The sequence below is a fragment of the Castanea sativa genome, chromosome 7 (genome assembly GCF_040712315.1).
Source record: "Castanea sativa cultivar Marrone di Chiusa Pesio chromosome 7, ASM4071231v1".
Taxonomy (NCBI): Eukaryota; Viridiplantae; Streptophyta; class Magnoliopsida; order Fagales; family Fagaceae; genus Castanea; species Castanea sativa.
Genome location: NC_134019.1, coordinates 33,986,855 through 34,000,417, shown reverse-complemented (window position 1 = coordinate 34,000,417; position 13,563 = coordinate 33,986,855). Strand labels below are relative to the sequence as shown.

General features: G+C 31.7%; 1 protein-coding gene across 1 annotated transcript; it reads right to left on the bottom strand.

Annotated features, from left to right (window-relative positions):
* Positions 1 to 6,352: 6,352 nt before the first annotated feature.
* Positions 6,353 to 8,001, bottom strand: LOC142642581 (allene oxide synthase 3-like). The gene has a single exon (XM_075816964.1). It carries the CDS (start codon positions 7,989 to 7,991, stop codon positions 6,510 to 6,512), a length of 1,482 nt encoding a protein of 493 aa, XP_075673079.1. The 5' UTR covers positions 7,992 to 8,001; the 3' UTR covers positions 6,353 to 6,509.
* Between the last annotated feature and the right edge of the window lie 5,562 nt (positions 8,002 to 13,563).

The following is a 13,563-nucleotide window of genomic DNA, read 5'->3' as shown; positions in this document are numbered from 1 at the left end:
TACACGGATACACTTAAAAATATACAATAAGATGCATAATATAATTCTTATATATATAATTTAAATACTATTGATAGTTATTTTTATAATTTTTAAACTCTTTAAAAAAATTTGTAAGGATATTATTAGATATAAAATGTAAATTGTCCATTTTTTTTTAAATTATTGTGAGGCACTTTTTTTTTTTTTTTTTTTTACGATTCATTTATTTTAGACTCTTTGATTTTTGTACTTAATAACTCACTTGGATGAATATTTATGATGTGGTCCCACATTTGATTCTAAAATTAAGAAATAAAACTCTTTAAAAATAAATAATTTAGGACACATGGCTCGAAATTATAACTCTAATTTGAAATTCTAATTTGAATTTTTCTCAGTTTCACTTATTATTATATATATAGATTATAAAAGTTGGATCCTATAATCGGTGGACATACAAAATGATAATATGTGCCTCTTAATTTGTCAATGAATATGGCAATGACACTTTTTAAAAAAAAAAAATTCTCCTCTACTTCTATTATTATGGTATGTACAAATATATTTATTAGAAGAAGAAAGCACAAGGTTGAAAGAGGTCCTCAAAAGCATGGTTAAAACTATTTGACAACATTAGATGTACAAGGTTTCTATAAGCTCCTTCTCAAAAAAAAAAAAAAAAAGGTTTCTAAAAGCTAAAGTTCAAAATTTGGTTTCACCTAGAGTTGCCATTGCCAACACATGACTAAAGCAGCCACTGGCATTGCGAATTACCATGTTGCCAAGAAATGTGGTTACCATGTTGCCAATAAATGGTATTAAACTTAATTGTTCTTGAAAATTTTAATATTCTTTGTATTTGATTGGTTAATACAACCATGTGTTTGAATTTTATTTGAAAATTTAATATACTATATCTAAGGATTTTACTTAAAATTTACCCATTTTTTAATACAATTTATTTTAAATAAAATAGCCAAATGAAAACCAACTGATCATCTCAATATATAGGTAGTTTTCTATTTGTAAAAAAAAAAAAAAAAAAAAGAATAACATTTTTTTTCTATATATACAAGATAGAATTTTTACTCTAATCTAATCTAAGTGTATATGTGTGTAAAGTTCCCTTCTAGAGACTTGAACCCCAGCCCTTGCTTCCCCCCACACCCCACAAGTATTTATGCTTGTGAAGTGACCACCGCACTAAGAGTGCGTGGTGGTAAAAAGATAACATTCTTGATTAGTGTTTGGGCATTCCCTAAGTATGATTCATTAACTTCAGTTGGTTTCATTTGTTTATTTTATTTAAAAGAAATGGTCTATAAAAAACATTAAATGTTAAAAAGTTGTACATAAATTGAAAATAAACTAAGGGTTTAATTTATTTACACTTCTTTAAGTGTAGTACACATAATTTCATTTAATTAAACTTAAACACATGGCTACATTAAACATGATTATTCTTGGAGAAGATAACATTGTTTGTATTTCATTGATCAATATATCCATGCCATTGAATTTAATTAGAGAAGCTAAAATATATCATCTAAGTAAATTGTACAGAAATTCAGCCCATAAACGTATTATTGAGGTGCTAATGTTGAACATATAAAAGTGATTTTACTTCAATAATAACTTACTTGGTTATGAAATTAGTTAAAAACTTAAAATTACTCGAGGAAAAATTATAGCTCGTGGGATTAAAAAAAGGGACTAGCTAGACAGAGGTTGGGGAGGGAAAGGGACTATGTCCCGTAGGGTCAACATAGGGGCTGGAGAAAAGAATGGTATTCTAAGATTAGTATTCTTAGAATACAGAATAGCAGCCACTTCCTTTCCAGTTGTTAATAAGACTTATGAAAAAGAGGGAGAGAATACAAAATTCTTCACAATTGATTAAAGAGAATGTTAACGTTAGCACTTAGTTTGCTTCTCATGGATTACATTGACAAATAACCTATACACACACCATTTAAAAAATAAAAAAACCATGATGGAGCACTTTAGCATTTTTCGCCAAAGTATTGCTCCAAACATGCATGTTTAAAACTTTAGATTTCAACATCCAATAAGAATATAACATATATCCCTATTATGTGCAATTTAGACTACTTATTTTGTTAGTTGGATTAAATGACATACATGACATCTTTCTGCTGGGAAATGAAGAGCTTTTTTTTAAAAAAAAGAAGAAGTTTAGTGTATTTTATTAAGTATGGCTATTCAAATCAGTCTGAAATATAGATTCAAATTTTGAGGACACATCTTCTATCTAGACTAACAAATATAGGGACAAAATTGCTCACCTAACAAGTGAATGAGCAACAGTATTACAATATATGAGAAAATTAATATCTGTAAAAACATATGCAAGGTACTAAACATCTTTGGGAGTATGGCCAAAATTAGAATCTCCTTCTAAAATATCCCGATCAATACTTATCTCCATAGCAAATTCAAGAGCTCGTCTTGTTGTCAAAGCCTCCACCTCAAATACAGCTCCATCAAAATTAATCTTATAACAAGACATTTCTGGGAATCGAAGCCTAGTGAGCCAAAATTTTTCCACCCATTTTTTTAGTTTTGCACCATCATATGAGCCAATTTGGGATCGATTGTTGCTTTTCCTAAACAAGTAAAAAGTACCAATCTACGAGAGGCTCCTAAAATAAAATATAAAAAAATATACCAACCCAACGACCATTGAATGGATCTGTTAGAAACTCACAGTAATACTCAAGAATAAATTTTCAAACTTGAGAATTGAGATACGATCATACTATTCTTTTTGACAAGCACAACTATCATTCTGAACAAGGTGCTCAACTATCATACTATTTTGAAAGGGAAATCAGTTTTTAAATTTCCACACTTCTTTTATTATATATATAAGTTAAATTTCCATGCTCATGTCCCTTAAACAATAACCAATTGCATATATAATAAATGGTTTTTAAACCTCACTTTTCCCTATATACAATTTTTTTAACACAGCTTTTTTTTTTTCTAAATATTTTTTCCAATTTCAACAAATAAGTCAGTAAAAAAAAAAAACAAAGAAAATCCAAACACATAAGGAAAGCTCCACCAATGATACCCTTGACAACCGCATCACTAGATCCTTTGCAGGACACTGTTTATTTTCCACTAAAAACCATTGCTTACCTCCCTCTCATTTGACCAAAATCAAATGAGAGGGAAATGGACTATGTCCCTTAGAGCATCCACATTCATTTTTCTTAATTCTATAAAAAATCCACTTTATCAATTTTACAATACCATTTTTCAAAACACCCAACATCAAAACTTTTATTTTTCTATCCTACTAATTAAAATAATATATTTTCGCAATAAAATATATTTTTTACTGTTTTGTTTTTTCTCAACTTTATCCTCTTCCAGAATCATCTGTTAATTTATTTTTCACCTCTTCAAATTCTTCCTCCATCATCAACCCAACTCCTCCATCATCATTCATCGGAACCCATCGTCAAACCATCGTAAAAAAAAAAAAAAAAAAAAAAAAAAAAAAAAAAACCCATCGTAAAAACCAGCAAACCCAAAAAAAAAAAAAAAAAAAACTCATCGTCAATCCAAAGCCCATCAGAACCAGTAACGCCGATCACATACCAGCAAACCAAAATCCATCATCAAACCAAAACCCATCAGAACCAGCAGCGCCGATCACATACCAGCAAACCCAGAAAAGAAAAAAAAAAAAAAAAAAAAAAAAAAAACCCATCGTCAATCCAATACCCATCGAAACCAGTAACGCCGATCACATACCAACAAACCAAAATCCATCATCTAACCAAAACCCATCGGAACCAGCAACGCCGATCACATACAAGCAAACCCAGAAAAAAAAAAAAAAAAAAAAAAAACCCATCGTCAATCCAAAACCATCGGAACCAGTAACGCCGATCACATACCGAGCAAACCAAAACCCATCGGAACAATATTTTCCAGGAAGAAGAGAGTAGAAAGAAAGAGAGAAAGAGAGAAAGATAGAAATAAAGAAAGAAGAGAGAGCAGGTTCTGTGGAGAGAGCAGGTTCTGTGGAGAGAGCAGGTTCCGAGCAAATAAAAAATCATTTTTTTTATACCATTGAGCTACAGTGTGATTCTACATTTAGAATCACACTGTAGCTCGATGGTATTTTTTTTTACCATTATTGTATTATACAACTTTCATTGCAGACGTTTTTTGAGCTCAATTGTAAAAAAGTTTGGAATTTGGCATGCATTTGAGATTTTCCACATTCAATGCTGATGCTCTTAGGGTCAATAAAGGGGCTGGAGAAAAGAATACAGAATAGCAGCCACTTCCTTTGCAGTTGTTAATAAAAGTCATGAAAAAGAGGGAGAGATTACAAAATTCTTAACAATTGATTAAAGACAATGTTAACGTCTGCACATAGTTTGCTTCTCATGGGTTACATTGACATTTATAAGAAACCATGACGTAGCACTTTAACATTTTCCGACAAAGGTTTGCTCCAAACATACACGTTTGAAACTTAAGATTTCAACCTCCAATAAGAACATAACATATATCCCTATTATGTGCAATTCTGAGGACTTATTTGGTTAGTTGGATTAAATGACATACATGACATCTTCCTACTAGAAATTGATTTTTTTTTTTTTAGAAGAATTTTATTGCATTATATTAAATATGGCTATTCAAATTAGTCTGAAATATAGATTCAACGTTTGATGACACATTTTCCATCTAGACTAACAAATATGGAGACAAAATTGCTCGCCTAACAAGTGAATGAGCAACAGTATTACAATACTTAGTACATGAGAAAATTTAATATATGTAAAAACATATGCAAGGTACTAATTAAACATCTTTGGCGATATGGCCAAACTTAGCTAGTGAACTGCTACCACTCTCCACAGCTTTTATGAGGATCTAAGCTAGAATCTCCTTTCAAAATATCCTGATCGATACGTATCTCCATAGCAAATTCAAGAGCTCATCTTGCTACCTGCAGAGCCTCCACCTCAATAATTTTGAAAAGAGGAGGAATCTATTGGGACAAGGAAGCCATGACCAAACCTGCTTCATTCCTTACTACCACCCCACTCTGGCATTGTTTTCGTTTTCAAATACAGCTCCATCAAAATTAATCCTATAACAAGACATTTCTAGGAATTGAAGCCTAGCGAGCCAAAATTTTTCCACCCATTTTTTTAGTTTTGCACCATCATATATATGAGCCAATTTGGGATCTATTGTTGCTTTTCCCTAACAAGGAACAAGTACCAATCTAGGAGATGCTCCTAAAATAAAATAAAAGAAAATACGAACCCAACGACCTTTGAATGGATCTGTTAGAAACACACATAAAAAGATTATCCCTAGTTGCCTAATCCTACACAGCAATACTAAAGAATAAATTTTAAAACTTGAGATAAGATTGCAAGTGCACAATTGCACCTAATCCCAAAGAAGGTTATGGGCTCAAGCCCAATGAGCCTTAAACAATGAAATTTGTAGAGTGTGGGTTCAGAATCTAGATTAAAGGTACTGAGAACTTGATAACAGGCTTTTATCAGCAAACACTTATAAATAATGAATGATAATTGCAAATGAGTCTCCTCGGGCTTGAGCCGAGGACTATTTCTTTACTATTTCTCTTTCTTCCTTAAAGATTAAAATTCTTCATCCCTTTTTTTAGTTACCGATCCCCCCTTAAATACTTCCTTCCCTGATACTTTTTGGAAAGTGACTAGAAGTTTCAGCCCTACTGTTCAGGGGTTACTTCCCCATTAATGCGGCCAGGGAGGTAGGTGCAGAGCCTTTAATGCGGAGGTAGCAGCCTTTGCTCTTGATATTTTCTTTAACACTGGTGCATCTAGGAGGTTCAGGGTGTCCCCCTTTAACCATTAGTCTTTCCAGAGTTGTGCCTTGACCTTCATAATGAAGTTTTGAGTTCTCCTGGGCCTATCCGAGGAGAAACTTACCCTCGGACGTGTCCTCGGATCCTCGGCGTATGGGCCAATTCGTAGAGTTTAATTCTGGAGCAGGTCGGCCCTCCATGCTACAGTCCAAAGGCCCATATGCCCACCTGGGTCCTTTTACTCCCCACAAAGATCATATTATTTTGACAAGAACAACTATCATTCTCAATAAATGGTGCTCAACTATCATTCTATTTTGAAAAGGACATCTATTTTTAAATTTCCACACTTTTTTTTTAAAATTATATATAAATCAAATTTTCACGCTCATGTCCCTTAAACAATAACCAATTGCATATATAATTTTTTCTCAAAAAAAAAAATTGCATATATAATAAATGGTTATAGACAGTTTTTTAACACAATTTAAAAATAAATAAAAAAAAAACTTTTTTCCCAATTTCAACAAGTCAATAAAAGACCCAAAAAAAAAAAACATCCAATTACATAAGGAAAGTTCCACCAATAAAACCCTAGACAGCTGCATCACCAAATCCTTTGCTAGAAACTGCTTATTCTCCACATAGGACCATTGCTCCCGCTTGATCAAAATCAAATGCTCGTGGCTTTGGTCAACGAAGTGAACGTGGCTGATGAACCCAACAACAACGTCCCAGCCTCGATCGTAAACGTGTCGTAACGGAGGAAAAGCTCCACCAACATTACCCTAGACAGCAACACCACCAAATCCTTTGCCGGACATTGCTTATTCTCCACTGCAGGATCATCAATCTCCCTTCCATTGGACCAATAAACATATTTCAAAAGCTTCTCTCCCTCTCCCACAAACCTATGGCCCACAAACTCCTCGGGATCTTCAAAAATCTTTGGATCTTTAGTCGCGAACGGCTGATATCCAAAGATCATTTCCCCTTTCTTGATCTTAAATGCGGCATCATGGCTGTGGACCACCAAATCCTCCTTTGCCTTAGCGTACTGGAACGCAACTGGAGGCTCAATCCTAAGTGCTTCATAAACCACTGACTTAGTTAAAGTCATCTTCTCCAATGCAGAGAAAGTGACTCCACCTTCAGCTCTCACAATGCTCCTGATCTCATCATACAACTCACGATGTAACTTCTCTCCTGCTAAGCCAACCCACTTGATCAAAGCAGGAAGCAAAGTTTTCAATCCACCATAGGTGTTGAAACCAGCCATGAACACTAAATTATGACAAGCTTCATTTCTTTTAATCCAACTTTGCTCAGCTTTGTCCAAAATCGAAGCCATGGACCCATAAAAAGCATTATAAAGCTTATTATAGTCAGATTTAACAAGAAAAGCTGGTAATGGGAATGTATGGAGTAGTAAATCTTCGAAAAAGTTCAACAACTTCGGTAACCCTAGTGTAATCAATGGTGCAAGTTGAAAAAACAACCATTTATCGGACATTGTCGAACCCTTTGATCCAAGGCGTGTATCTGAAGGGTTTTGATCACAAAAGAGCCTAAACACAAAGTCGAAAGACATTTTGTCACTAATGGTGTTGAAGTATACTTTGCCTTTGTCAGAAAATTGGTCTTCAAGGTTGACGAAAAGTTCAGACAAGCAGTTTCTGAAAAGTGGGATGAATTTATCGTGAAGAGAAGCGAGAATAGAGAAAATCAAGCGCTTGAGAAGGGCATGTTTGGGTTCGGAAGGGTCAAGATAAGCACAAACACGGTAACCACCTGTGAGAGCTGTGGAGGGCATGTAAGTGCCAACAAAAACGTTGAGTTTTTGGACTTTGGAAGTGTCAAAGAGGATGGGAAAGCTGACAGCATCAAGGAGAGCAATGACATTAGAGTTGGAGGATATGAATGGTCCTGGAGGCATGTTGGTTCGGAAGACAGTGGATTGGTGTTCTTGAATTCGGGTTTGGAAGAAGGTGTCTTTTCCTTGGCGGTAAAAGTAGTCAAGGCGATCTTTGATTGGACCAAAGAAGGGTAGGCCATAGTTGCCTGGGATGGGCTTTAAAGGGAGGTCTGTTGAAGGAGAGCCATTACTGGAAGACGATTGGAGATTGGAAGGAGACGAGGAAGAGTTTGAAGACATGGTTGGGCGATCTGGGAATGACCAGTTGTTGGGGAATTGGAAATGTATAGTTGTTTCGGGTAAGGGAGTAACTGGGTTAATATAGAATTTGCTGGGCATCCACCCAAAAATAAAAAAAAATAAAAAAATTATACAGTGAGTGTCTAAAAAAAAATTATTTTTGTCAATTTATTTTACTAAGTATCTTATTTTTACTATTTATTAAAATATTATTTATGAGTTCATACTATTTATCATTTAACTTTTAATCTTTATCTATATTCAACAACAAAAAAATTCAGTTTCAACAAAATAAATAAATCCAAACAAATCTATAAAATATTAGGCTGTGTTTATATTGGACAGATTATTTATTTATTTATTTTATTTTTGTTATTATTTATGAATCTCATTATTATTTTTTATATTATTTATCTTTATTACTAAACATAAATAGTACCAAAAACCATTAACTTGACGGTTCTTTCAACTCTAAAAACCGTTCTAGGTAAAAAAATCAGTGAACCGTGGTCGACCATCCAGATTTGTAAATTGTGGACGGTTCTTGCGGTTTAGGACAGAGTTGAAAATAAATTTTTTTTAAAAAAAAAAAGAGAAAGAAAAAGGTATTTACGATACCCACCTTATAACCTCCAAGAAAAATAAATAAGTACACAGTAAAAAAAGAAAAAAGAAAATAACAGTATAAGATCTAATTAGATCTCTGATAATTTGCCTCCACAAGTCGCCAAATGCGAGTCAAATCTTCCACCCTTGTCGTCCGTTGCAACTTCCAGTCGAAGACTGGCGATATGATCTCTCCAAACCAGTGGTAGTCTCGGCTATGGCTCTTGATGAAGTCGAAAAAATCACCAATAAGTTGCAAGCACTCTCCAACTTGAGTCAACACCTGCAAAGAGAAAACAAAGAGACCTAAAAGAGAGCACCGGTGTGGTGCCGGCCAAAAACCATCCGAATGTCAAGTTAGAATTTCTGTACAACCTTAGAGTGCCAGAGTTGAGTCAATTGTGCGTACCTTGATATCTAGGATTTCTGGGGTATTTATATTGGCGTAGAATTGCCTTTCCTTTTAGGATACAACTTCCTTCTTGAGTTCTTTTCCATATAGGAGTCTTCTCAAACGTGTGATGCAAGAAGTTCAAGTGTACATGCTTGCGTGAAGATAAAGCAAAAGTCGACTCAAACATATCAAGTGACATACAACCAAGAATTTATAACTAATTCATATATGACGGATACTCAAGAAAATTCAACCGTCCTATTCGCGTCATCTACGGTGTCAATCCGTCTTCTTCCTCTCCATCCCTTCAAGTTCAACGAAGATATCCGTCTCCTATTTTTATCCCCTTCAGCGCTCTGAAACGCTTTCTCTCTTTCTCCTTTCCTCTCATTGTTTTTTTTTTTTTTTTGTCTTCTTTTTTCTTTTTGCTTACACCTCTTTGTTTTGTTTGATAAAGCTGCACGTAGTACATAGCCTAGTAAAAACGCCTTGACTGTCTCGCCCATCGTGTACCACAATTCCACAAACGTCAGATCATACAACTATTGATATTCTATTCATGCATTAGTGAATTACAGTACCAGTGTCCCATAATAATAGCACTACTACCACAATAGCTTAAGCTTCATCAACTGTTCCCTTTAATATTTCTAATAATATTTTATATTAGATTTAAAATTGATAACAATGGTTTATTATTTGGTTTGGTTAGCGATTTAAGTAAATCAACTACTTTTTTATATAATCAGTAAATCAACTTTGACATTGTTATGCATTTAATTATATATTTGTTTATTTATTATATTTTCTTTGAATTTAATTTAAATTTTTTATCTTATGAAAGTTATGATATAAAAAATAAAAAATAGGATAAAATATTTTTTTGCCCCTAAATTTTACTAAAAATTTGTTTTTCATCCCTAAACTCTAAGAAGTTCATTTTTTGTCCCTAAAAAAAAGTTCATATTTCACTCCTAAACTATTGAAAATGTTTTATTTATATTCTTGAAATTTATTAGAAGTTTGTTTTTCATCCTTAAACTATTGAAAAAGTTCTTTTTTCATCCTTATTATTGCCTCTATACTATTCAAAAATCTCTTTACAAAAGTTCTTAAAAAAAAACTCCTTATAAAGTTTAGAAATGAAAAAAAGAACTTTTTAAAGTTTAAGGACGAAAAACAAACTTTTAATAAAGTTTAGGGAACAAAACAGTATTTTACCCTAAAAAATACATTTGAAATATAGATAGATATATATATATATATATATATATATATATATATATATATATATATATATATTTAGAGATTATTTTAGTCAAATTTTGTATTTATATTAATTTAATATATTTAAATAGTCATTAAATTAATTATGATGTCATCACAGTTCGATCTCAGTTTGACTTTTGATCTCTCTTTTACAATTCATTGAACGGTTTGAGTCTGAAAACCATGTCTCACTGTACTAATTCAACTAACTTTTGGTTTTATCTACAATACTTTCAATAAAAAATTTTCAATTTTAACTAAATAAACTATTCACAAACAGAACTTTAATATATAGATGCACGTGGGCTAAACAATGCCTTGAATGCTAGTGTGAATGATTACGAATTTAACTTCAAAATATAGCTCAAATTAAACTTCTTCCTCTTTTTCTATTTTTGTTAATAATAGTATCTTACACTTATATATTAGTTTAGATTTAATTTGTTATTTTTTAAAATTAGTTTAACAGTATTCTCCCTCCTACCCAAATTATTGCCTTATTGGTCCTGTATTTCATTTTGGAATTTCTCAAAATGTTGTCATGTTTTTAAAATTAAAAGTTATTAATTTATTGAGTTTCTTATTATTTCCTTACCATTTACCAAGCACAAACACTTTAAACGATAATTTTATAATTTGGAAAATTCTATCTTTTTAATCGAGCGACAAGGTAATAAATGAATCCCTTAAAAAGTTAGGTTTTCTAATCAAAATTTGGTACGAAAGAAGTATTATTTTCTTTTTTTTTATATACAAGATAAAAATTTTACTCTTACTTAATTTAAATGTATATTTGTGTAAAATTCATTCTTAAATCTTAACTGTTGTACTTAGTGAGCGCTTGGATTCAACTAAAATGGTGTTTTGCGTTTTTCTCGTTTTTTTTTCTTGCTGCACGCGTTTCAAAAGGGGACAAAATTTATTGTTCACGCACTGTTTTGCACTGTTCATGTACTGTTTATATACTGTTCACAGGACCCACAACTACTTTATTAAGAAAAAAATATTAAAAATATGACATAAGATACTATTCACACATTTAAAAATTATTTTACTACCATATTTTCAGTTTTCAACTATATCCTAATGGACTTTTAAACTATTGTTGCCATTTACTACGTTGGTAAAAAATAACATTAAATTTTTGTGTACCTAACTACCCATAGGGACCATGTGCTGGGAATTATTTTGTTTTTTCCTATAATAACGAGCTGATATATTATAATTTTTGTTTAAATATAATAATTTGTAGGTAGCTCACTCACTATTTTGTAGTCTTGTACTATTCATGATGCTCGCATTGGCTTAGAACATGGAAAAAGAGTGAAGAATGTGTGTGTGTGTTTTTTTTTTCTTAACCGTTGTCAGTGAGGAGATTACATATATACCCCTATCAGTTTAATAAAAATTCGCAACAATCTTTCTAATCATTTTGTTCATTTTTTAGGATTTTATTCCTTGAATAACTACCTTTTTTTCATAAACAAATTTGAAACATTTTATAAAGACTTTGGTATAAGATGTGAAATTTTAATGATTAAATTTGAATCTCCAAAATCTTTAAATCTTATTAAACTAGTTTATATAAAAACTAAAATGAACAGATTTGGCGGGACAAAAATTTAATTATAATATTTAATACGATAGTGTGTTCCACCAAAAAATTCGTCCTTTCTCCCCAATGTTTTGAATACTTCTTTCTTGCATATTAACTTAAAAATTAATGTAATTACTACCGCACACCCTTAGTGTGGTAGTCACTTCACAAGTATAAATGCTTGTGAGATGTGGGGGCAAGGATTGGGGTTCAAGTTTTTAGAAGGGAGTTTTACACACATATACATTTAGATTAGGCTAAAGTAGAAATTCTATCTTCTATAAAAAAAAAATTAATATAATTTCTTTCATTTTATATTTTTTTTTTTGAGAAACTATTTTATAAAATTAATATATTATAATGGGGGGTTTGAAACATGAATGTGTCTGTTAAAAACAACAGAAAATGTTATTTGAATTATAAGACTCTTTCCTCTCAAAATATAAATTTATAAGACTCTTAAATTGTCAAAGCATTTGAGGTAGTGGTTAATTAATCACAACAAATTAACGGAAGCCATAGTTGTCAGGAATTAACTTTCATTATTATTGAAGTTTTGATGATGAGCCAAACAATAGGAAAAGAAATTGGAGACATCAATTGCTTGTCATGTGGTTTGAATTTTGAGTAGTGTTAGGGGTACTGTAAACTTTACTACATTAAAAGCTTATAAAGTGATGTATCACATTAATTATAAAGAGACAATTCAAATATTCATTAGTGAGATAGTTGAAGCCTACTAATCACATTTACTGTCATATCATTTTGTAAGCTCAATATAGTAAAATTTGTAGTATTCTTTAACACTTTATTATTATTATTATTATTATTATTATTATTATTATTATTATTATAGGGGAAGAGAAATACTATTGAAAATTTGAGATTTTGTTTTTTGCCCACTAGTGACATTTGTCATCTGGTACTTGTTGTGAAAAATTGTGTAAACATAAAATTTCTCACAAGAGAATAATAAAGGGTGACGGGTTATTGTATATTATGGGTGAAGGACTTAAATTGTATAAGGATTAAGGATCCTTCATTGAACTTTTATATCATAATTTTTTTCGGGGAGAGATATAGCATAATGTATTAAATAATTTTGATCATCTCCATGCTAATGGTAAATAAATTCAACCCTAATCTAGTCATATCAATCATGAATTCATGATAAAATGACTCACAAAAAAAAAATCATGACAAAACAATAATTGAGTTAGGTTCCCGTCAAGAAACCCATTGTATGAGATAGATTGATTGGAATATGTAATAACCAACTAATCACATGTACCAAAAAATTGAAAAGTGGCACAAATCAAACAAAAAAGGAGACTTGGAAGGAATGACCGTTGGAAATAAGATGAGATTGATGAATCCTCCATTGTGGAAGGATCGAGCTCAACCTATTCGGGGAAAAAAGTCATCCCTTTCCCAAATAACCACTTAATATTCGTAAATAGAGATTCATACTTTCCTTTTAATACGAGTTCACACCAAATTTTTCATATACGTTCTTACAAACTCACCTAATTGAAGGACATCCAGTGACACTTTTGGTGTTACCAGACTTTTCTATTAATTATAATCTCTACTCATCCATACACTTATTAATAAAAAATAAAATGTTTTACTTTTCCACACCTTTTGTTATGTATATACATGTGAGTGAAGCCTCACATTGAATAATAATAAGAAGAATGAATAGT